General features: G+C 34.3%; 4 protein-coding genes and 1 non-coding gene across 11 annotated transcripts; 3 read left to right on the forward strand and 2 right to left on the reverse strand.

Moving 5' to 3' along the window:
- The first annotated feature begins 160 nt into the window (after positions 1-160).
- LOC123894621 (thioredoxin H-type-like) lies at positions 161-1733 on the forward strand. Its single transcript, XM_045944673.1, has 3 exons — positions 161-370; positions 1104-1226; positions 1353-1733. The coding sequence occupies exons 1-3, from the start codon at positions 161-163 to the stop codon at positions 1491-1493; spliced, it is 474 nt and encodes a 157-aa protein (XP_045800629.1). The 3' UTR covers positions 1494-1733.
- Positions 1734-2657: 924 nt separating this feature from the next.
- On the reverse strand, positions 2658-8041 carry LOC123894619 (beta-galactosidase 3-like). Its single transcript, XM_045944671.1, has 18 exons — positions 7572-8041; positions 7369-7464; positions 7163-7275; positions 7012-7078; positions 6818-6910; positions 6515-6658; positions 6325-6413; positions 6109-6214; positions 5873-5960; positions 5546-5664; positions 5259-5423; positions 4960-5135; positions 4618-4727; positions 4422-4531; positions 4191-4301; positions 3973-4086; positions 3682-3890; positions 2658-3170 (listed from the first exon to the last, which is right to left on the reverse strand). The coding sequence occupies exons 1-18, from the start codon at positions 7743-7745 to the stop codon at positions 3041-3043; spliced, it is 2214 nt and encodes a 737-aa protein (XP_045800627.1). The 5' UTR covers positions 7746-8041; the 3' UTR covers positions 2658-3040.
- Positions 8042-8821: 780 nt separating this feature from the next.
- On the forward strand, positions 8822-8894 carry TRNAA-AGC. The gene has a single exon. It is a non-coding gene; the product is annotated as a tRNA-Ala (tRNA).
- Positions 8895-10693: 1799 nt separating this feature from the next.
- On the forward strand, positions 10694-16049 carry LOC123897134 (cytokinin dehydrogenase 5). The gene is made up of 5 exons (XM_045947635.1): positions 10694-11810; positions 12021-12148; positions 12651-12926; positions 13658-13920; positions 15130-16049. The coding sequence occupies exons 1-5, from the start codon at positions 11210-11212 to the stop codon at positions 15458-15460; spliced, it is 1599 nt and encodes a 532-aa protein (XP_045803591.1). The 5' UTR covers positions 10694-11209; the 3' UTR covers positions 15461-16049.
- LOC123897135 (ribosomal RNA small subunit methyltransferase I) lies at positions 14377-22811 on the reverse strand. Of its 7 annotated transcripts, XR_006804834.1 has the most exons (11): positions 22412-22668; positions 22233-22327; positions 21860-21956; positions 21643-21771; positions 21440-21548; positions 21211-21355; positions 20820-20862; positions 19714-19887; positions 18725-18850; positions 15179-15933; positions 14377-14833 (listed from the first exon to the last, which is right to left on the reverse strand). XR_006804834.1 is itself a non-coding variant. In XM_045947639.1 (10 exons), exons 1-9 carry the CDS (start codon positions 22574-22576, stop codon positions 18743-18745), a joined length of 1065 nt encoding a protein of 354 aa, XP_045803595.1. In that variant the 5' UTR covers positions 22577-22779; the 3' UTR covers positions 14377-15933; positions 18725-18742. The 7 variants fall into 7 exon arrangements, 6 of the variants coding, with proteins under 6 accessions (XP_045803595.1, XP_045803593.1, XP_045803592.1 ...); XM_045947639.1 differs by having other exon boundaries at positions 14377-15933; positions 22412-22779; XM_045947637.1 differs by lacking the exon at positions 15179-15933 and having other exon boundaries at positions 14377-14724; positions 22412-22673.
- Positions 22812-24711: the final 1900 nt, after the last annotated feature.

The following is a 24711-nucleotide window of genomic DNA, read 5'->3' on the forward strand; positions in this document are numbered from 1 at the left end:
GTTTGTTCACATTTGACGCGTTTCTTGTTTTTTTTTTTTTTATAAGCTGACGCGTTTCTTGTTGATGCTATGACATGGGTGATGACGAGTGAAGAGTTTAACATATGAGAATGTGACACGTAGATGTTGACAACGCATAGAGCGCGTGGAAGGTTTTTTCATGAGAGAGAGTTTCTTGCGGTATATAAATAAGAGCATAGAGGGTTTTCGATTTGGGATCAGAGCAAGTTTTAAAGAAAAGAAAATTTTTGAAAGCGAAAGAAGAAGAAAGAAGAAGAAAATGGCAGCTGCTGAGGGACAGGTTATCGGAGTTCACAGTGTTGAGGCTTGGAAGGAACATATCGAGAAGGGAAAAGAGTCCAAGAAACTGGTAATTATTCTCAAACTTTTGCGTTTTTATTTTGAAATTAGTAGTAGATCGCTAGGGTTTTGGAATTCGTTGCTATGGATTGTTTTCTAACCTAATTATTATTGCTCCTTCGTAAGTAGCTCTTGATTGATTGATTATACTCTAGATTCCTTTGCTGTTGTTGTTGTTGATTTGTCAATTTGAAACTATATATTTTAACATTCCAGAGTTTGGGAATTTGGTGAAATTTTGATGGATTTTGTAGGAAATGGAGTTAGGGTTTAGTAGATGGAGAGGGTTTGAGATTTTCATTTCTGTTTCTGTTTCTGTTTGTAATATTTTGAGCAAAAGAATGTTTGAAATGGTTAATCAGTTCAGTTTGTGAAAATTCGAGTTAAGAAATTGGGATTAAATTCGAGCTAAATATTGTTGAGAGACAAATTGCTCGTTAGGGTAAATTGTTTGTTTTGTATTTATTCATTATCATAATTTGTTCCTGGCTTGATACTTAGATTAGAATTAGCAGTATTTACTTTGACACTAAATCTTCTATGATTACTGGCATGGAATCTTCAACTAACCTTATGTCAAATCTTTGATCTATGCTCGTTGAACTTTTAACTGCATATTATTTTTGTGTTTAAGCCTTGTTATTGAAGATTGTGGCATCTTGGATATTATTTGTGATTCTCTAAAATTGTCGATTTTAATTTTTGAACAAGTTCAAAGTACTAACAGGAAATCACTTTGACAGATTGTTGTTGATTTTACTGCTTCGTGGTGTGGCCCATGCCGTTTCATTGCCCCAATTTTGGCAGAGATTGCTAAAACCCTTCCACATGTCACCTTCCTTAAGGTTGATGTTGATGAATTGAAGGTGATCATGTCTAAACTTTACCCACATGACCTTATTATTGTTTTTAATCTTAAACCCAAAGTTTTATGAGGTCTATTTCTTTAACTTAGAATCCTGCAATTAACTAGTACATTAATTTCTTTTCAGACTGTTGCTGAGGAATGGGGAGTTGAAGCTATGCCAACATTCCTGTTCTTGAAAGAAGGAAAAGTTGTGGACAAGGTTGTGGGTGCTCAGAAGGAGCAGCTGCAATTGACAATATCCAAGCATGCAACTGCTGATGCTTGAATGGTCATTTGAACAAAACATTATCTATTTCGAGTCAGTTTGTGTTTTGCTATTTCAGTCAGTTTGTCTGGTTTCTGTATGGTTTGGAATTTAGAATCTGTAGAACATGGTTATGTGAATAAAATTGTTGTGTGGTAGTACTTGAAGCACTTTCTTATGTATGAACTAGCAATAATATAAGCAACTGGCTTTGCATTAGCAAGTAGTTAGCATTTATGAAGACATTTAGCTTGTGCGTTATATTTTCTTATTGCCTTGGCCTTATTATCTCTGCTTATTATCCATCCATGGAACTCATTTGATTGGGTGCCCATACTTCAATTTTCTTATATTGAACTTGAAACAAAAACTTCATGAGTGAATTATATTCAACAGATTCATCCCAGACAAATTTTTTGACGCGAACATGCTTGTGTACAACTTGTATGTCCAAGCAATTTATAAAGGAATTTCTTTTTTTGAATCGAAAATACTGGTGTGTTTTTACTCAATGTATACACACCTAACCCCTACACGAAGTTAGTGTTGTCTGTTTGGAACAATGTTGAGCAGTTATAAACACATGTTTTTAGATCTTCAAAAGCAATTCCAGTCACATCTGAAGTTTCCATCTTGTTTTCCAAAGCTACTTTGTGGATTGAAATGAATTTCACTTGAAGCAACCTTTTCTAGCTTTTATGTTCAACTGTAATTGATTCTCTAAAAAATAAATAAATGTAGTATATCAGCTTTTCCCCTTTCAAAACAAATGGCCATTTTGCAATTCTACGTTTTTGTGTCTCGCCTGCGTTTCAGTTTGCAGCTACAACACACTCTTCTCTTTGTTTCTTTTCTTTTTGTTGTAAATCTGGATCTGATTCAAGTAATAATAGGGTACAACACAATCTTACATGTCGCACAATCAAATCATTGATAAAAAAAAAAGTCAATGATATTCGAAACAAGTGATCACGTTTGTATGCATTCACATTTCACATCTTTTGTATACAACTGAAATTCTTAGAAAAATCAAAGAAAAACAATGCGGATAGTATTTTATTCTTTATAGACCACCAACTTAGAAGGGAAGAGAAGTCGACCAAGTGTGATCATAGGTTGTTCATCTAAAACTACTTCCTAGTTCCTACTATAAATAAAGTTATTTTGGTGGTGCTTCGTGTAGACTGTACATAATTGGAATGCCCTGAGCATATTTTAAACTTTGTATGAACAGACAAATTAGAAGAAAATAAATGAAAGAATGCCCCGTCTTAAGATAGTAATTTTCTCTTCCAACTAGATACAATAAAGTGACACGTCGAAAATTGTAAATTACAAATAATAATCTAGGCTTGCCTCCAAAAAAAAAATACTAATAATCTAGACTGCTTATTTTGTAAAAATCACAGTGGCTTCAGGGACACAAACCTAGCCCCTAAACGAAGTCGCATACAAACTGAATCTGATTTATTGCAAGCTATATAACTTATTATTGCTTCAAGGCTACCCTCTTTCAAGCAAAGCAAAGCAAAGCCGGAGAATTCATGAGTATCAAACAATTGGGTTCACTATTCACGAACTCCTGCAGAATGTACTGTTCTCTTCACCAAAGATATTTTCCAAGGATTTCCGCCTAATTCTTCAAACACTACTATCAAGTTCTGTGTTGGCTTTAGCCACGACCTTGGAACGTGATACCTGCGACATCATTCCATACAGAAAGTGGGGTAAATATGTCCATTCTTTCATCACTATACAATAGAATAATACTATAGGGGCATTGTACATGGCGCATTGTACCAAAAAGGTTGTGTCATTATGGAGTAAATATCTAATTTGATCCTTGAAATTGTAAAAGTGTATTAACCTAGTCTTCACATCATCAATATTCCAAAATGATATCTGAGGTTGAAAATGTTAATCAGATTTGTGTTTGTCACTTCGTTGATATTTGCAGGAACTATAATGATATTAAGTTGTTGATATAGAGGATGATCTGTTATCAAATGCATTAAGTGAATAATGTCATGGATGTATTTGATAACAGATCATAACTGAGGGACAAACTTGATTATATGTTGCAATTTCAAACATCATTTCAGAATATTAGTAATATGAGAGACTAGATTGATACGGTCCTAGAATTTTAGAAACCAACTTGCGTAATTATTACTAAATATTTTCCTAAACACACAAAGAAAAACTATACCATCGTTGAGTGGGTTGTCCACAACCAAGTTGGCACTTCGCAGGCTTGAATATCCCAGAATAGCTGCAGGAATTACAGTCAGTGTCACCCTTTGCATAAGCCATCCAATATCTTCCTATGCTCTGCCCGTTGATCCATACTTGGCCCTTTCCCATACTTCCTAGGTCCAAAGCCAATGGTTCGTTTCCCGCAGGTGTGTTAAAATATGCCTGAAAGTTTGCTAGTTTATGATCAGCTTCTATAGTTGAAGATCACAATAGATTATGCAATAAGCTAGTAAACTGCCCTTACTTTGTGCCATTTTAGTTGTGACTGGCTTCGAGAAGCTAGTGAATCTTGAACCCAGTCAACATTTGAGATCCCATTCAGTGATACCAAATTTACAGCCTCTCCTTTTAGGCCAACCTGTTAAACAACATAATGTAATCAATAATCAGTTTTTCTTCAAATTGATTGAAGTTTAAGAATGCATAAATTATATTTTGTATGTTTTTCTGTGTGCATCAGACCTGATAAGACCATTTATTATGCGTCAAATCTTTTGGGCCATGGTCGAGACCATGGAGAAAAATTGGACCAGTGATCCCTGTCTCCCATGTTTCATAGTGTCGGCCAACGTTCTCCCAAATAGAAAAATGGCAAAATCAATCAGTAACGTGTCTGACAAGAAAATGGAAACATTTGAAGCTGTGCAACCAAATGCTCAAGTTCGAATGAGAGGCAAGGTATTAAGTACTAACTGGCAATCCAACAGTGACGCTAAGAAGAGCAATTTTATTTGTTCCCGCATGTAGATTAACTGGTCCACTAAACACGCAACTTCGCTGTTTCCTTGTCCCAAAAGCCGACCCTGTAAAACAAATCAGTCATCTTCACTTAATTCATAATCAGTATGCAAATAAATCAACTACCGTGTTTAACTGAATGTCTGCATACCTGAAAATTGGCCATTAACAAACACATGGACAGCATGTCCTGCAGACTGCACATTAATGCTGGGTTTGTGTCCTCCTCGAATAAATGATTCTGATGAACTTATGTCAACACTACAGCATGCCAACCAAAAAACAGTAAGATTCCAAATGCTGATAACTGAGAAGGTTGGATAACATATTTTATGTGTAAAAGATTTTAAACTGGAAGATGTTTAAAATAGTCAAGTACAGGAATTTATTGGAAACAAAAACAAGCAAATTTCTTCTGATTGAATCTTCTAATTTTTAAAAGTGGTAAATCATTTGATGGTCTGTCTGAAAATCTAGAAATCACTCGTCTTACCTGGTTATGTACCATAGATAGTCACTGGTGTCTCTGGTAACGTTGAGGTGTTCTAAGAGTCCAACAGCTGTAATCCTCGAGCGTTCATCCAGAGAAGATAGATCTTCATCATAGGTCTCCCACGAGAACCTAGAATCGACAGGAAGCATTTTTACCACTGAATTTTGAGCTCCCACCTTCATGAAGACAAAATAAATTCAATCATCTACTTGATTAATGCAAATGACAAGGCTTAATAAGAAATAAATTCCGTCATGTTTAATCAACATAGCTTAAAAGGTCCTGCAAAATATTCTTACTTTTGCAGTATTAAATACAGAAGTTCTACAATCGGGGAGGATGCTTATGGACCACGGAGGCAAGTCATAGTGCTTATTATTGAAAATCACAGTAGCAGCAGACTGTACATGATAGTTTGCTAGAAAAGCTGCACATCCTGCAGTTCCTGCATGGAATACATGAGCCTGGAAAATCACCAAGCACAAAGAGAGAATAGGGTAATGTGTTTGTCACAATAGTATTAGTTTATCATAAACAAGCACATAACTAGAAGAGGGTTGGTTGCTTCATATCAGTGACAAATTACCTGTTGAAGTGTTCCTAAGGATGTAACCGTAGGATCCGATGAAACCAAAGCATGCTCACATCGCTTGATAGCTTTATGAAGCTCCTTCAAATGACTATATTTTGGTTGCCTAATCAAACCTAGACATAGTGAAGTGCTCAATTGTAAAAGTTCTATTTTGGGTCATGATGGAACAAGTGCATCGTTAAACTACGCAAGTCTCGAAATAATCCAAGATTTTCATAAGATCAGTAAATTATATCTATACTATTCATTCAATTGCTCAGTGAATCATGTAGCAGACAAAATAATCGAGGAAACTGCGCATAGCAAGCATGATTTTCTTACCATATTCATCAATTGGAGCATCATAGTCATAGCTTGTAGTAATGAATGGACCCCCAGCTGATCGTCCAAAGTTAGTTCCTCCATGGTACTACAATTCATCATTAAGGACAAAGGTGAAACTTAGGGTTCAAAGCAAGGCACTGCATCTTTTGTTGCAGCAAAAAGAAGAACTGAATCTCATCCCAATCGTTAAAATTACTTTCGGAAATATGAGAAATATTTCATAGGAGACCAACCATGTAGTAATTCACATATGAGCCACCCTTCTGAATGAAACGAGCAACTGCAAATGCTAGATCCTGAACTGGTCGCTGATGAATTGGGCCACCAAAATCTGTAAACCTTATGATCATGGGGAATAGAAAGTAAGAGATTAGAAGAATAAAAGGGTGAAGAAAATAGACAAGTGAATCTAACATCTATCTATAGTCATCGAACAATATATATCTTACCAGCCACTCCAAGACTCAGTCCACATGCTAGGTTTGTACGGTTTATTTGGAGAGAAGTCGTGACAGTAAAATCCATTACATGTATTAATCTGTAGTGGAGAATTGAATGGATCATATTCAACCCTTAAAAGTATGAATTTAATGAATGGTGAGCCTAAAGATAGAACATAATTTCAATTCTTGAACTCACCACAGGATCGGGGGCATCATTTTCCTTGCACATCACCCAAGGGACTCCTGTTTTCAATCCTACAGCCATATTAGCAGCCCAGTTTATGTATGCATGGCCAGCAGCTCCCGTTGCCCTACTCTCTGGTCCGTATTCGTTCTCAATCTAGATAATACAAGAGTGTAGCAAAAAAGGAAAAGGACAAGACTTCATGTTAAAGCAGTAGTTTATTGGTATGAAATGTGAATACACTTAAGCTCCATCTACTCCTAGTTTTTTCAGCATTTTCTTCAATTATGCGCACATTGAAAAAGAACCGCATACCTGAGAAAAAATTATTGGACCACCCTGAGATTGAAACAACTTTTCATTCTTCATCATTTGAACAATCTTCTGAGTAAACCCTTGCATAGCTTCCTAAAATAACCAAAAACAAAATTATATCAATCAGATTATTCAGGACTCAAGACAACAACCAGCATTGATAAACCAGGTCATGAAATCACAGAAAATTTAACCTTGAAAGGCCCATTATCTGTTCTGAAGCTTATGCCAGGAACAAACTTCAACCAAACAGGAATTCCCCTATACCATCAACTTAAATTGTTAATCACAATAAGCTTACATAAAAATAAAAAACAAAAATTGAGGCAGCAGCATGTAATATACCCAAAATTCCACTCAGCACAAACATAAGGTCCAATGCGAAGATTGGCATAAAGCCCCACTTTTTGCACTGTCTTAATAAACCTTACTAGATCATATCTTCCTTCAAAATTGTACTGCAATGCAACCCATAATCAGAAAAAACAACAAAAAAAATACCAAAAGAATACTTTTTTAAAGGGCTTCATGAGGAATAAGGGTATTATTACATTGTGAGGAGATGGTTCATGAACATCCCAGAAGACATAAGTGTCAATAACATCAAGACCACCATGTTTGGCCTTACGAATTAGATCTTCCCACATCTAAAAATCACACATTTGAAACAAATTACAAAGCAATAAGTTGAACTTAATAATCTTAACATGCAAATGCAAAATTAGAGAGTGAATGAGTTAAAGAGTGGACATACCTCAGGGGTGCTTCTAGGATAGTGAATGGAGCCAGAAATAAGGATTCTTCTTTGGCCATTGATGAGAAGAGATTTTCTATCATAAGTAACATTGCAATCACAACAAAAAAACAAAACAAAGAATGCAATTACTGCTACTAGTAGTAGTGGCTTTGAAAGTGAAGTAGTGTTCATGTCTCCTCAATTATCTACTCAAAGAAGAAGAAGAAGAAGAATGGTGAGTGAGTTAGTGAGCATTAACTGTTTTCCATTTTACACAGCACACATGATGTTAGCTTTTGCTGTCAGTAGATACCTTATTTAATTGTTTGTGTCGGAAGCAGTATTTATTTACAAAGAATTGAAATGAAAATTGCAAATTTATTAGTATTTTTTCTTAAGGAGAAGAGAACCGTTGGGTTTGGTAATTGGGGTATGCTAATGATAGAAAATAAATGACGTTGCTACTCATTTAAGATTGAAGAAGAAGAATATCATCATTATTTCCAAATAACATTCACTTTATAGATTTCTTTTGGTTAAACCTTTGTTTCCTTTGTTACATCTCCCTCAGCCCTTAATTATTATTACTCCTTAATTAAAAGTTTTGGGTTCGATCTTCAGCTCAATTGTAAATATAAAAAAATTATAAATTTAAGTCATTGGTTTTGATCTAGTGGTGACTGGTGAAGGGTTTGAGTAATATGTTATAGGTTCTGGGTTCGATTCTCAGCTCATTATAAACCAAAAAAAAAATTATAAATTCTGAATTATTTGGATTAACTTGATCATCTGTTAGTTTGTAAACATTAATTATTTTTTAGTGTAAATTAAATATATTTTCCGTGCAATGGATCAAACTCAAGACTTTAATCAAATTTCAATTTTCTAAACTATTTGTCTTAATTGAAACTCATTAATCACTTTGATCTAACCATGTTTGGTTCATTACCCACATTTAAATTAAAATAAATAAATCAACAAATATTGTTTTAACAAAATTAAGAAATATTCAAAGTTTTTTTTTATAATTTAATATGGAAAATAATATAAACATTCAAAATTAAAATGTTTCTCCGCCCATCCCAAAAAAATACTTCAATTAAAATATGAATGGAGAAAAAAAAAATGAAGTATAGTTAAAAGTTAAAACGTGCAATAAATTATAGTAGTACTATACAGTAAAATCTAAATAATAAAAGGGGAATTATCAATCATTTTCAATCTTTGTAAGAGTATTAAATAGCTACTGAACAAATGAAAACCAACAAGGGGATGTAGCTCAGATGGTAGAGCGCTCGCTTAGCATGCGAGAGGTACGGGGATCGATACCCCGCATCTCCATTTTACTTGTGTTTTTCGTGTTATTTTTATTTGTATCGTTCAGAAATGAAAAGGCCCTACTATAGAAGTGAAAGTGGCCCATATCACTGATATCCATTTCCACGTTTTTATTTTATTTTGCGTGTTCATTTTTTTTTTCCTGTTTCATTATAAAGTGATAAATTCTCTCCCCACCCTCCATATTTCTTTTTCACTCTTTGGCTTTTCGTTTTTTCCCTTGGGAAAAATTCGAGCTACATCAAATGTTTTATATTATTTCTAACATGTTCCCTTACGCAAGAGCCCACTCGGATTTGAAGCGTGGATAATGCATAGACCAACCTACCATATGCTTTCAATTCCACTTTTTAATTAGAAAGTGAGTGGAGCAAAACAGGTTACTTGTTTTTCAATTGGTGTAATAATCCTTTATGTTGTTTACAAACCATTTGATTTGAAGCTTTAAAGCTCATTTTGTATCGTAAAGTTTGAGTATTCCTCTTGCTCCTTATTAATACATTTTTGCTTATAAAAAAACAATGAAATAATTTTATCTAAAATATAATAACCAACAAATAATTTTTTAATTTATTAAAAACATCATTAATTTTATTGAATTGTGGCAGAATAATATTTTGTCCCGACATCCACTTGCTCTTAATTTCTGATTGTCGCGGAAGAACTTTAATTAGAATAATGTTGTTTAAATATTAAATAGACTCCCTAACTACGTACTCCATGCAATCTAAGCCTTAGATTTTGTATATTATTTTATTTTCAGGACCTTGAGAGCTGGGTGTTGCTAAGCTTTCACATTTGAAATTGGAACATAGTTGAGTGATTTTGACGTTATGATTATTTATATACAGCTAGCATATATAGCAGACATATACACATACACCTCCATTTTAAGCTATTATTATATAGAATTAATTAATATTTGCCAATGAATGAATATAGAAAAGAACGAGAACCTAGCTAGAAGAAAATGAGAGAATGTTGATTTGGTTAGTTTTTGGTGTTTTGCTTCGCCTATTGAACTTGGGATCAAGATTCTCTGCTGTTGATCTCAACCGTTTATTTTAGATCGGTCGGTTCATATTGCATTTTAATAAAATCAGTACAAATCAATCTTAACCATAAATATTAAATCGGACGGTCCTGATTAAAAACAACGTGAAACCGCGTGAAAACTTGACAGCAGAAAATCTTGTTCCATTACGAACAATGATAATAAATCAAGAATAATAGTTGCGGTCAATTTTTGTTTTTTAAAGGATGCAACATATTCAAATGTTAATGGTTTAAGAATTTTAAGATTGAATTATCTTTTTCTATTAAGAAAATTCTTCAAATCAATGTTTTTGTAATTAGGGAACTAAGTTTAACAAAATTTAGAAAAATATGGCATCTATAATTTCTTGAGTTTCTCTTGATTTTGAATAAAAATGTAAGTTGAAGGTGTTATCTTACTTTAGTTTCTCTTTCGGTAATATGTTATTGAAACTCGTAAAGATTAACGATTTATACATTTTTAACTCTCGTAGAAAACAAATTTTACACCGTTTTGGCCCACCCCAACATTTTTGTTTAGATCAGCCACTGTGTGTTAAGTTTTACATTTCTTTAAAAAAAATAGAGGTTGAGCACTTTATAAATAAAATGACTGATAAACCTAATGTCTTGATGTTTTGGGTTAAAAATGTGAGGCACGGGTCCGGTGGCTTGACCCACGTACCTTTCCAAATTGAAGGTGATGAGCTATCTATCCCTTCTGAGGTTCTGGTAGTTGTTGTATGTCACTATAAATTGAGAGACTTTGTATCTCAAATCAGAGACACACACAGTAATCACATTCACGCACTTTCTAATTTTCATTCTGCACACTCCCTTCTTTCTATCTCACACACTATTGTTCCTCAAGATAGATAAGAAAAAATACTCTCTCGCTAGCTCTAGCTAGCTACGTTGATTCCCTAGCTAGCAGTTATCTTTGTATATTCATTCAACTAAGAAAGTGAAGAAAGAAACAAATGTGAGGGGCTGGCTAGAGAGAAGAAAGTGATGATATAGATCGATCGAACGGAGGAATCAGGACACACACAACAAGAAAGAAAGAATCATTATCTTTCTGCAAATTGCGTACAAAATCTTTAAAGTGAAAATCTTCCTTACGTTAACACAACACAAGATTTTGTTCTTTTTGGTTTGGACCTTTCCAACATTTCATATATCTTTTTATTTTCTTTTTCTAAAAGACACATGAATTACATATGCTGCGCACATGCACGTAGTGTACATATTATAGCGGTTTCAAGAAAATAAAGAATATATCAATGGAAGCCATGAAGAACAAGCTACTCGTTATTATTCTGTTATCATTCGCCATATGCTGTTTAGTTTTAACGGTTGCATTAACGGTGGAGCCAACTTTAACGGAGATTCTCCACATAGGACTTGAAGGTGAAGTGAGTGTGGAGGCTTCGGAGTTAGAAGCAGTTTCATTCGATTTTGGAAGGTTAAGCAGCAGAGGAGAGAAGACGACGTTGGCCGTAGTTCGGCCAGCGTCGCTAGATGATGTGGTAAAAGTGGTTAAAGCGGCAAATAAGTGGCCGCCTTTTGCGGTGTCGGCCAGAGGACACGGACACTCAATAAATGGACAAGCGGATACAAGAATGAAAGGTGTGGTGGTTGAAATGGGAAAGGGAATTAAGGGTCCTAAAGTTTGGGAGAAAGAAATGTATGTGGATGTTTGGGGTGGTGAATTGTGGATAGATGTGTTGAAAGCAACAATGGAGTATGGGTTAGCACCTATGTCTTGGACTGATTACTTGTATTTGTCTGTGGGTGGTACCTTATCCAACGCTGGTATTAGTGGTCAAACCTTCAATTATGGTCCTCAAATTTCCAATGTTTTTGAACTTGATGTTGTTACAGGTAATTTAATTTCTTAATTGCTTGTTAGTGTTATTTCATCAATTATTATTTGCCATTGCTGTGACATAGTATATGTTGATTAATTATTGAGTACATATGAAGCTCTCCTTTTTTGTCTTTGGTGTAGACATGCTAATCAATTTTAGTACTATAGTGTTCTCTTATCTTATTGGTATGTCATGGTGTGTGTACTTTATTTGTGTGAAATAGGAAAGGGTGAGGTGATGACGTGTTCAGAAGAACGTAACTCAGACTTATTCCATGCTGTTCTTGGTGGTCTTGGACAGTTTGGGATAATCACAAGAGCTAGAATTGCTCTACAACCAGCTCCTCAAAGAGTATGTACATCTCTCTCCTATGTATATAGTACTTCATGATCTGATATCACGAGTAATAATTCGAAGGTATAGTATATATATACAAGTCCAAATAAATAGGTATATATATGGTGTGGCTGTGGCACATGACATGTCTTTCCTAAAAAATCTTTCTTCACATCAGCAAAAACCTAATTAGAAAGGGTCGTTTTCAAGGGCATGATGTGGTAACCACCCCTATTAATTTCTAATAGTACAAATATGGCGATTGATCTCGTTTACGTCTCATCTGCTAGCAACTGGGCCAACTAAATTTATTTATTTTCGGTTAATTAACAAACTATTGACTACAGGCTAATTAAGGAAAATTATGACAGTGATTGATGAGTTTTTTAAATTTAATAATGTAGAAGTTCTATTTATAAGTGCCCTAAGTACACCGGTTAAACATGTAAAATATCGAAATTTTGTATTGAAAATGATACTGCTGCATATGATATATCATTAATATTTTTAACTACAGGTTCGTTGGATACGAGTTTTGTACTCAAATTTTTCAACCTTTAGTAAGGACCAGGAGTTTCTTATCTCACTGCATGGGAAACCAGCAAGCCAAAGATTCGATTATGTTGAAGGTTTTGTGATAGTTGATGAAGGACTCATCAATAATTGGAGGTCCTCTTTCTTTTCACCAAGTAATCCTGTTAAAATCAGTTCGCTTAATGCTGATGGAGGTGTTTTGTACTGTTTAGAAATTACCAAAAACTACCACCAAGGAAATGCTGATTCTGTTGATGAGGTACACACCATATACCCTTGTTTGTTTGCTAGTGTGACAGTAACTGGTAACTACCATTGCTTTCGGTTGTTACTATTATTATTTAACGGTTAAATTACATGGTTATTACATATAAGAGTGTCGACAATGTTAAAAAAATATATATAAGAGTGACAAGGTGTGTTCAACTCCTCCAATGAAAAATCAAAATATATATAAAGCAAACAGACAAACATGAAGGAATGATGTTGGTTAGTATATATTAACATAATAAGTATAACTTATAGATGGAAAGCTAGTAGTATAGTAATTTTATGGTATTTAAGTTAGTTAACTATATGTGAATAATAGTACTTTTTATTAAATTAAAGTACTGGAATTACTTTCTGCCCCCCGTATGTGTTCATGACAAAACATGACAGATTTTAGTTTGAACTTTAAACTGCGCAGGCAGCCTACTAGATTATTCTCTTGCTTTTAGCTTCCCTCAATCCATGCAAAAGATAATTAAGTAATATAAAGAGGCTCATCCCAACAAAAGCAGCCGCTAACTAGCAGCTTTCATTTTCATTCATAGTTATTTAATTTGTAAGCATTTCTATTGTAAGTAGATTAGTGTGTATATCAATTAAAAAATATAGACTTATTTGTTTGTGGTTTTAAATTTTGATTGTTCTATATTGTATTTGCATTAGCTAAGACAAAGATATGTTTAATGATTTATATTGTGTGAACATCATTTTATGGTGCAGGAAATACAAGGTCTATTAAAAAAGTTAGATTTTATACCAACATCAGTGTTCACAACGGACGTGCCTTATGTGGATTTTCTGAATCGTGTACATAAGGCAGAACTCAAACTTAGATCCAAGGGTTTATGGGAAATCTCCCATCCATGGCTCAATCTTTTTGTTCCAAAATCAAGGATAGAAGATTTTGACAAGGGTGTGTTCAAGGGCATTTTGGAAAATAAGACAAGTGGGCCTATTCTCATCTACCCTATGAACAAAAACAAGTAAGTTTATTTCCTGAATGATCCATATATATTAGCTTAATAACTTGTCATTTTTCATGCTTCGACAAAAATAATAAAAATGGTATTCATGCATGTCCTAGTCATATAGATCCACTCGTCTCATAAACTACATATTTGTTGCTGACAGCTTCTCTCTAGGTGTCATTGTTAAGGTGCTTAAAATATACTATAAGTATGAAAGAGAGAAAGTAGAGGATACTGAAGTATTTTTTATCTTAGAGAGAGATTGTGCTTGTGCACCATAATATATACAACTAATAATATTGCCGATAATTTTGGTAATTAATGATAATGTGAGTGTGTGTGAAGATTCAACAAATGATAATGTATATATGGATACGTATGTGTTTGTTTGTATGTGCATTATACTAAGTGAGGTCTCAATAATTCAAGAATTAGGTGACATTTGTTTATAAAGATCATCATAGAGTGTAGTGAAGAACTATGTAGCTCACTTGATAAAAGAATAAGCTGTAGCTTGGACTAAAGAATACTTATCCAAGTGGAAATGAACAATAACAAATGCACAGCAATATGTGCATGTAGTAGGAAGAGATTAAATTAAGATACAAGTGTTGTAAAGAAAATCTGTACCAATATGCCAGCTAGGAAATGCTGCTCTTTTTCTTTCCCTTTGCTTAGACCAGAAGCAAACAAAAAACAGACGGCCATGATCATCCAAATGGGAAGATTCTGCTGTCAGAAGATCTTGGATTGGGACCTACTCCTGGAAATGGAATGGTAGGGATGTCTTCCTACTAAAACCTAGTTCCCTTGACACCACTGTATGTGCACCCAACAACCAATGTCCATGTCAGTATATGAATACATAAATCATACAGTAATTTATCTTTTTCTACATTTTGTTGTCGGCTGAGGAATTATCAAACTCCTACATTATTTAAAAACACATGTATAAAGGAAATATTCACAAGAGATTTAAATATATACACTCCCCTCTGGTGTAGTATAAAGAAATCTGAGGAAAAAAAATTCCTTTGTATAAAAAAATAAAAATAAAACATGCAGATGCCACGTTGGCCTGACAAGTCAAACCATTTGTTAACAACGTAGTGAGTAGTAAATGTACAACTACTGTCTTCTACTACCGTTTTGCATATCATTCATTGCTTGTATGAAAAGAAAAATCCAAAACATGATTTTAATGAGATAGATTTTGGTGTTTAGGTGGGACCATCGGAGCTCGGTGGTGACACCAGACGAGGAGGTGTTTTACCTGGTGGCATTTCTGAGATCAGCTTTGGATGCTGAGACACTGGAATACCTGACTAATGAGAACCGTCAGATTATGAGATTCTGCCATGATTCAGAGATGAAGGTGAAACAGTACCTGCCCCATTACACAACATTACAGGATTGGATGGACCACTTTGGAGATAAGTGGACCCAATTCAATGCCATGAAGATGCAATTCGACCCTCGCCGAATCTTAGCAACTGGCCAACGTATATTTGATTTTGTTCAACCTTCCACCGTCATCACTAAGGATGACATGTAATGAATCAATGCAGCATAGCAAACAAAACAAATTTGGAAGGACCCAAGTGTAAATAAGATAAATAAAGTGGATAATTAATTAATTAATTAATTAATTAATTATTCAGCAATAAACAGTGGTGTACAATAATGCTTAGGAATTAGAAGGATTATATATCACAGCAACAGGGTTGTTGTTTTTTTCTTCCAAAGGTGGGGTGGCATGTGCAAGAGGGTAGTTGAGGCGTTGCTATCTTGAGATTATTGGGATGGATGGACTATGGAGTTGAGTTATTGTTAATTTGTTATCAAGGTGATTGAAGAGAAACGTGGGACCTTTTTTGGAGGGAAGGGGAGATAACAATACACATGACATGTTTCAGTGTAGCACCCGTGATCCCGACCGCCCGTCTCATTTGGTTGTCTTGTCCACATACAAGCAGCTGTTTCCAGGGTCCACTTCTCTGGAATGGATGTTCATGTTTGCCAACTTCCCTGTTTACAATTTTCACCATTTAATTACACAAATGATTGCAACTTCATTGCCAAATCCAAATACCTTGTACATATATTTTCATCTGGTATATAAAGTTGTCTATCGTTTAATTTAATTTTTTGAGAAATTTTACCTCCGAAATTATTTTTAAATTCACTTTCCATACGGAAGAGATCAGGTGAGGAATGTGATGGAAAAGAATTGATGAGATAAAAATAAAGTGTATGCCTGTATGGGAAAAATATTGGAATTTATAATCTTATCTTTCAAGCAAGGGGTGCATGCAAGAACAGGTTAAATGCTAACAGGTTTGGACAACCATGTATTTACACAATATCTAATTAATAATTAAAGTGACTATGAAACAGAATGGTGTTATTTGCACAATGATGGGAACCTTTTGTATTTGAAAAACAAGGGTGTGCAAAGCAGGCTCTATGCATTTGATAAAAGAATGACTTTTGACATCATCAAGGGCCATATGTAAATAATGTTATAAAAAAAAACATTATTAGAATTTGGGAGGCCAATACTCAACCACAAAAACTAGCTTGAGAGTTGAGGTTTGCACTACACTTATAAAGGCTATATTTGCCATATTTTTAGCCAATGTGGGAAGGACTGAACAAGCTGGAACGTAGAATCAACAACAACGGGTGCCCCAAATATGGGAGGTCTCCACAACAAACAACAAATGGATCTAGGATAGGCTCTGATACAATGTGAGATTTTATATTGGGCCTAACTCATCCTTACAAAACCGGCTTGTAAGGTGAGGATTGTCACTTGCTTATAAACACTTGTCAAGGCCATCTCACAACCGATGTGGAACTTCTTAACACACCCCCTCGCGCAATCTGTCCCCCGACCGGCACGCGGCGACCCGCTCTCGCCGCGGAAGCAGCTCAAGCAGTCCACCAACAACTGACAGGTTCGAAACTGGGACCCCGTGCCCAGCCCTCAGAGCGAATCCTTTTCCCGAGGTTACGGATCTATTGTTGGGCTTCCCGGATGGTCCTCGTTTCAAGCCCATTGGGCCCGAGCGTGAGGGGGGTGTTGGAAATTCCACCTTCATTGCGGTCCGCCCCCATCCGTCTAATTGCGGCATTTGGGTTGCCTTCATTGCAGCCTCCAACATGTTCATTGTGTTGGGTGTGTAAGGGTGGATTTAGTCCCACATTGCTTAGAGATATGCCATGTGTAGAGTTTATATAGCTTGGGCAAACCTCACTTTACAAGCCGGTTTTGTAAGGATGAGTTAGGCCCAATATAAAATCTCACAAAAGTTTATCAAGGAAGGACTACAATAAGTTTAGAACCCATGCATACGAACTTGTTATATTGACGGATGTAACATTCTGCTATTTGGCTGTCGGTTATCAGACCAACTGACCAAAAGATATTCACTAAATTAATTATTGAAATTAACATTTGACATCAGCAGAAAGCAAAACAACAAAGTCTATATGCAGTTAATATAGGCTGGGCAGGTAAATAAAACATTGTTTCAAAACAATCTCATAAGTGCTCTCGCGAATATGGGGCGCGATCATAAGCTCAGTTTAAGGACTTATGATGGTTGTTTAAGCTTTTTTGCTTTTAGCTGATGTTTAGGGATGTTACCCCTAGTTTGATATCTGCTTTGTTTTTTTTTTAGACTTAGGCCCCTTCTGATAGGTTTTGCACAAACAGGATAGACGGAGAAGGCAAGTAATTACTACTATAATTCAGCCTAAATGAGTAGAGGATTAATTCATTTTTGTCACTTGATTCGCCTATATTATTCTTGATTATATGCTAAAGTAACTTATTAAAAAATTTAGTTAAGTGTAATTAATCTTCTTGATCTCATAAAAAATAAGTGCATTCTCAAAAGGGTCATTCGTGAGAATCTGTTTCATGAGTAAAAGAGTCTTAAAAAATAAAACTTATATCAATTGTGAGTATTTTATGAATGACATCCATTAAATAGAGTGAAAGTAATTAAATTTGTTTATATTTTAGACCATCGGATACAAATACTTTTTTGCTTATATTTGATATTGTGGGGAGTATTGAACAAAATTATGTATTATGTATCTTTGACATTTGAAAATGTGATTCTCATCGATAGATGAGGCAAATTGGGCAAGAAAGTTAACGCGACATATATCAATGAAGAGGCTCGAGTTGTGTCTGTGAGTAATTATCCCTCTGTATGCATTTTTATTTCATTTTGTTCTTTTAAATTTTCTATTAACATATACCGACTTAAATTACATCAGACAATTTCGGAGATCGAGAGTCAAAGGAACTACGCTAATGGCAATCTCACCAAATGACTGACTCTCAGTCAAGTGTTGGGGAAAGAACATCTGCGATGAGTACAATATGTGGGAGTGTAGTTTACTCATCTTAGGTTTTTCCTTTTTGGATTTAACAACCCAAGACTCTATGGCACTTCTTCTATTTCTACATCTCAATTGATCAAGTTAGTAGTCATTTTCGTTGTCCTATTGCCGACTGTGCCTTCAAGATCTAAACCATGGGAAGCCAAGGCAACAATGTGAATGCTGGTACACCAACCCAACCATTCATGATCAGCAGTTGTTCAACAACAGGTGGTAAAACATTCCTCTCGATGGAAGCCTGCTGTCATCCTAGTTGAAGGATTGAGCAACAGAAACTTCTACTGTTTTACATGATGCCTGTCTCTGTTAATTACAGAGTGCTTTTTGCTTTAAGGGAACAATAACTAACAAAAATTGGCATGGAAGAAATGCAACACCAGCACAGTAATATCAAACTTACCTCCGGAAGAATCTGCCACTAACTTGAATCATCTTCCACTTCAAGTTGCTTCCCAAATTTTCTTAACGCGAGTGAATATATAGTTTTTCTACTCATGGAAGTTTTTTCAGTAACCAATTTGACAGCCTAAAAACAAGCAGTCAAAATTAACAAATGCATGATAAAGTGGAAAAAATGAATTGCGACAAATTAATAAGAATGAATCGATGAAACCTAGAGATAAAATATGCTTGGTTTGCATGTTTGGAGAAGCAGGGAGAAGAGAGCTTTGAAGAGAAAGAGAGGAGGAAAGGAAGAGTAGTCTCCCATTTGCATGAGGATTTAGTTTTCTTCATTGGACTAAAACCCTAAGATACGTGGGAACTCAAAAAGTGCATTTGGGAACGACTTTGAAGATTTTGAATAAATTTCCAACACATTTTCCCTGCCTTTATAATATTCTTAAAATAAATAAACTATTACCCATATATATTCTCATCTACTTCCCTTCCCTCCAAAAACTATCTCCCAAACAAGATGAGGGATTCCACTCACAATCTCTTCCTCCCCACCCCTCCAAAGTCCTCTGTTCTCTTTCCTTCCTAACTCCCAAACTAAGTCTAAGATAATCTTAATTCTTAAGCCAATTTCCAAGTTTATTAAAATTCAATTTTAATAAAAGAAAGCAAGAGTAAAATGTAGACTGGCTGAATTTTGAAATTTGTTGAGAATGAGAATTTAATTATAGCAGAGGAATATTTCTCTTACTAGCATGAACAGGCAAAACCAACTAAGGTGAGAACAACATTCACATCGAAATGATTATTTTCCCATTATTTGATAGCAGAGCTGCATTAATCCATGTATGTTGAAATCCACATACCATCTTTTTAGCTTGAACTGGGTGAATCATGAATATCATCATATTCATAATTTGATTTATTTATTTATTTTTAATCAAATTTCTACAAGAACTACAATAGAACATGTCTATACTAGGAAGCAATTACCGTGGAAAGACTCTCGCCGTTTTCAATTAATTCTCTTAGTTCATTCTCAAGCTCGATGTCTGACGGCGGTTCAACTTTAGAATTTGCTTGCCCTTCAATCAATATAGTAAGTTCTCCCTTTGTCTGACGAATAGAAAATACTTTGGTGGCTTCATCGAGAGTACCGCGCCAAAACTACAAAAGTGAAGCGCGTTGTGTCAGTTGAAAAAAAATTGTTAAGAACAGGTGGTATCCTTGGGAACATTATGATAATAAGAACAAAGAGGTCATTTGTGTTTTGACTTCTTATATGCCCGCACTAATGAGTTATGACATGAATTAAACTAAGTTTACCATAATAGTGGTGCCTTATTATAGCCTACTTCTTTGCCAATTGCCATCATGTAACTATTTTTCATGTCAGAAAAATATTTTTGATATAGCTTTCCTCTTTAAAAACTACATAAGTGATATCCATTTCAATTAAAATAATTCAAGAGTGATGTATATTCATTGGATACACTACTAAGAAATTTCGGCGAACATAATCAATGCTATTTTCTGACTAGCATAAAGTCTCCGTGGGGTATGCCCAAGAAGTTACAAACCCAAAATCACAAATTCCCAGCTTCACTATTCTTGAGGAGAATATGCTGATTAAATTAAATCCTGAAGTGCAGTAACCATAGTTAAAGAATAAAAGATAAATTTGGTCATTTGGTCCTATAAAGCTCCCATCATGGCAGGATCCAAGAAAGAGATAGAACTATTGCATATCTATTGTAGGAAGCCCTACCTTACATTAACAAGAGAATGCTTTCACAACCTAACCCCATGACCTCCCAATCACGGAAAAAATCAAGCTGTAACAAGACATGATGGTAAAGAAGGCTATAACAAGACACCATTGCTATGATATGATTTAACTCATTCTGTTAGTATGGCCATATAAGGAGTCAAAACACTAAAAACCTCTTTGTCCTTATTCCCACTGGTTGAATGAGCAGTAGTAGTAGTAGAATCAACAGCAACCACGACAAAAATAAGATAATTAAAAAATTTAAAGCTATCTAATCATGTTTTAAACTACCAAATATTGACTTAAGTAGGATGAATACAAATATCACCTCTTCGTGAAACTTGGTCATTTCTCGAGCAATCACGCATCTCCTGCAATATCATCAAGTTGAAGAGTCAATCGATCTAGGACTTGATACAACTTCCCTAACAAACATACGTATCACAGCTGCAACTAATGTTTAAAATTCAAAGTGGGATGGAATAATAAACCAATCAAACAGATTATGATACACAATGTCAATGATTAATATTTCACAAAATAAACAAACAAATCAAAGGATTGTTCAACTGAATAATATAAAAGCGGGAGACGAGAATGATAGTGATTAAAGTAAAGATTGACAAGAGCATAGTACTTCTATTCATCAAACTAAGCATTATAAGTTATAAGTTAAAACATCACAATTACCGATTACGGGTAAAGTGAAGTCTCAGTACCTTGTATCACCAAAAATTGACGAACCCTCTTCAAGAAACTGAGAAAGCTTGTGAGGGGGGACATAAAATATTTGTGTTGCTGTCTGCTCCGCCGAAGCCATGAGCCTTTTCTTTCTTGATCCCGAATGTTTTGGAAGAAAACCAACTAGAGAAATATATGTGATAAGCAATCACTTTAGGTCCATACATGCAAAACTTCATTTATATTATAGTTCAGTCAGTTAATTACCAAATGTAAATTCATCGGTTGATAAACCCGAGGCAGAAAGAGCAGATACCAAAGCACATGGCCCAGGGATTGGAACGACAGGAACATTTTCACTAACACATAATTTGGCCTGCATTAATATCACCAAGCATAAAGTTATGAAATGAAAAGAAGCATTGATAAGAATAAACAAGCACAGAAATAGCAGCACACTGCACACTTACCAACTCCATGCCAGGATCACTGATACCCGGAGTTCCAGCGTCACTTATAAGTGCCACAATTTCACCTTGTTTCAACCTCCTGAGCACAAGTTGTTCCCTTTGTGATTCATTAAATTTGTGATAACTCATCTGAAAATCTTGAAACGAACATTAGAAAATGTAAAATGCAACTTTAAAAAGCAATATCCCAGAGTGAAAAGAAAAGGAAGAGGCTTACAAGAGGTGTTTTAATATTGTAATGATGAAGCAATTTCCCAGAGTGCCTCGTGTCTTCGGATAGTATAACATCTGCAGCGTTCAACACACGGAGAGCCCTGAACAATGACGTGAATCAAAATGAGCTAAGAGCTTTCTGGATTGAATTATTAGAAATTGTCTACTAGCATAGCAATAGTGATTATGAAAACAACTTATGATGCACATAAGGTGTTTGCAGTTTATTCCAATAAGTGATAGCTTATGAAAACAGCTTATAACTTTATATATGAAAATAGTTTGAATTTGTTATAGAAATAGAATAGCTTATCCATGGAGCTATAAATAAACAGTTAATTGAGTTATTTATACAAACATGTTGCGTACGTACGTACCTGAAGGTGATGTCTTCAAGATTTCCAATTGGTGTTCCAACGAGATAAAGACCAGGTTTCAGATGCTGCGGGCGACGATTATCTGTTTCGTGTTCCTGCAAGTGAAGACTCAAACAAAGTGAGACTGTTGCAGGAAGAAGAATGAGTTAACCCTAAGCATGGCGTGAAAATGAAATTACCTGAGGATGGTGAGTGAGATTGTTGAGTTCGGAAGTGGAGCTGCAGAAGGATAAAGGGGGGAAAGTGAGTTTGTTTGGAATGGGAGTGAAAATTCCGATGAATGAATGCAATGGAAGTGGTTTGGCAGCTGAAACCGCCATCCAGGGCAATCGCCGAAGCAACATTTTCTCCAATTCAGCAACTCAACGTGCTACTATCCATAAACCCTTCTTCGTCGTTCATTGTTATTTTTTTTATTTTATTTTTTAATTAGTTGTTTACACATTTTTGCAAGATAAACAATTTATTTATAAAGGTCAACAATTTTGGCTTTCTAGCTAAATTTTTTGAAAAAAATTATGTATAGGAATGTTGTGTCATCTATTTTATACCCGTTTATATATCACTATGAGAATTCATAAACAAATAATTGAGTTCAACAGGTGTTAATCTATATAATAAATCATTTGAAATAATTTAGTTTGGTAAATAAGTGAAACTCTAAATTACTAAATACTAGTCTCACATTCGTGCGATGCACGGGTATTATACAGTATTTTATATTATAATGTTAAAAAATTATTCGTATAAATTAAAACAATAAGTATTATGAAAATTATAATAATAACATCAACAGCAACAAAATAATAATAATAATAATAATAATAATAATAATAAAAAGTTATGTAAATATAATATAGATATTAAAGATGTGTTTATACATTTCGAAAAGACTACCATGGATCCTATTGCATCTACCAAAATAAGTTGGTAATCCATAAATTGTCATGTCACTATGAAAACGGTTTGTGGTCACACTCATACACTGTGCATTTGATTCTTAATTGGACACTATAATTCAATATATAGTATAAAAGACTAATTAGTGTGTATAACTTAGTAAAAACTATTATTATATCTTTAACTCATTCTTCAAAATAACTATGGAAATGACAACATATAATTGACCATGGAAAACAATCGATGTTGAAACATAAGTTTTTATTTATATTATAAATCTCATTGGATGATTCTGAGTTGGATAAACTACTTTATTATCTCTTACCAAAAAACTATTGTATTATCGAATTTTACATTTATATTAATTTGAAACTTATTGGAGCAAAGATAAACCAACTTAACTCATACTCAAATATCGAATATGATAAAAATCATACAGGGCATAACAACCATTAGTAAATTTTATTTTATCTAATTTTTTTTTACTAACATCAGAAAGTAGTCCTCACAATCGACCATCTCCTTATATTTACAAAGATTGGACAAAAAATTATTAGCAAAAATATTAACTTTTTTGGAAAAAAAAACAATAAAATACACAAAATAATAAAATGAACAAAAAAATTTAAAATGAATAATAACCCAAAACAATAATAATAATAATAATAATAATAATAATAATTATTACAATTAGTACCGCACATTAAATGGATGTAAGTGGATGATGTGACTAAATGAAAAGTTTTCATTGGTTTGTAGATTAGAGTTTAAATAGGCAATTCCACAACTATCTAGGATTTATATATATAAATACGATAGTTATTTTTCATACTTGTTCTTGTCTATATTATATTAAGTTAAAATTAGTATTATTTCTTCCAAAAATAAAGAAATAGTATTCATACAAATGATAATCATCATCATCATCATTTATATAATTGGTTAACGTGTAAAATGTTTTACATTGACACCAAACTAAGCACCAAAACTATACAATAATTACTTCATATGCAAGGTTCAATAATTATTCAACCACTTCATTAACTAATCTCATAAAACATTACATTCACTAATTTGATAAGGTTTTTAATACATACAATGTTAACATTTTCCTTATTAAATATTACCACTTCATTTACTTTTTTGACTAAAAAAAGTAAACTTTATTAAATATCACCACTTACAATAATTGCATCTCAACAAATGAAAAAACTAAGTACTCCGTATTTTAGTAACTTCACATCAACAACCAAAGTATGCAGCTTAAGTTACATCTTTGTTGAATTTTTCCTCAGTTGTATTGTATATTCCTTTCCAACCTCCCTTTCATCGTCTCTTACAACTTCTTGTACCGGGCCCAACACTAGGCATGGCAATATTCTCCATGTCCGCGGGTAGCTATCCGCCCTGCCCCGATTTTGATGGGGTAAAAACCAATTTGATTGAGTCCGGGTTTAGGTTTTTCCCAATTTTAAAAGATGTGGTGGGGCAGATAATGGAGACATTGACGCTCACACTGAACCCGAACTCGCCTCGCTTTTATCTAATTACATTTTATCTCTCTTGAATTATAAATGCT

The sequence above is a fragment of the Trifolium pratense genome, linkage group LG7, assembly GCF_020283565.1.
Source record: "Trifolium pratense cultivar HEN17-A07 linkage group LG7, ARS_RC_1.1, whole genome shotgun sequence".
NCBI classification, from domain to species: Eukaryota; Viridiplantae; Streptophyta; class Magnoliopsida; order Fabales; family Fabaceae; genus Trifolium; species Trifolium pratense.

What these genes read in the sequence shown, in the direction of transcription:
- LOC123894621 (XM_045944673.1), top strand. Translation starts at nt 161, where the DNA reads ATGAGAGAGAGTTTCTTGCGGTATATAAATAAGAGCATAGAGGGTTTT. An exon ending in GAAAAGAGTCCAAGAAACTG is followed by an intron (nt 371 to 1,103) that starts GTAATTATTCTC and finishes TCACTTTGACAG; the next exon opens with ATTGTTGTTGATTTTACTGC. An exon ending in TTGATGTTGATGAATTGAAG is followed by an intron (nt 1,227 to 1,352) that starts GTGATCATGTCT and finishes ATTTCTTTTCAG; the next exon opens with ACTGTTGCTGAGGAATGGGG.
- LOC123894619 (XM_045944671.1), bottom strand. Translation starts at nt 7,745, where the DNA reads ATGAACACTACTTCACTTTCAAAGCCACTACTACTAGTAGCAGTAATT. An exon ending in TGCTCCAATTGATGAATATG is followed by an intron (nt 5,665 to 5,872) that starts GTAAGAAAATCA and finishes CACTATGTCTAG; the next exon opens with GTTTGATTAGGCAACCAAAA. An exon ending in CCTTAGGAACACTTCAACAG is followed by an intron (nt 5,424 to 5,545) that starts GTAATTTGTCAC and finishes GTGATTTTCCAG; the next exon opens with GCTCATGTATTCCATGCAGG.
- LOC123897134 (XM_045947635.1), top strand. Translation starts at nt 11,210, where the DNA reads ATGGAAGCCATGAAGAACAAGCTACTCGTTATTATTCTGTTATCATTC. An exon ending in TACAACCAGCTCCTCAAAGA is followed by an intron (nt 12,149 to 12,650) that starts GTATGTACATCT and finishes TTTTAACTACAG; the next exon opens with GTTCGTTGGATACGAGTTTT. An exon ending in ATGCTGATTCTGTTGATGAG is followed by an intron (nt 12,927 to 13,657) that starts GTACACACCATA and finishes TTTATGGTGCAG; the next exon opens with GAAATACAAGGTCTATTAAA.
- LOC123897135 (XM_045947639.1), bottom strand. Translation starts at nt 22,576, where the DNA reads ATGTTGCTTCGGCGATTGCCCTGGATGGCGGTTTCAGCTGCCAAACCA. An exon ending in CTTGAAGACATCACCTTCAG is followed by an intron (nt 21,957 to 22,232) that starts GTACGTACGTAC and finishes GTCATTGTTCAG; the next exon opens with GGCTCTCCGTGTGTTGAACG. An exon ending in ACGGCGAGAGTCTTTCCACG is followed by an intron (nt 18,851 to 19,713) that starts GTAATTGCTTCC and finishes GCTTGTTTTTAG; the next exon opens with GCTGTCAAATTGGTTACTGA.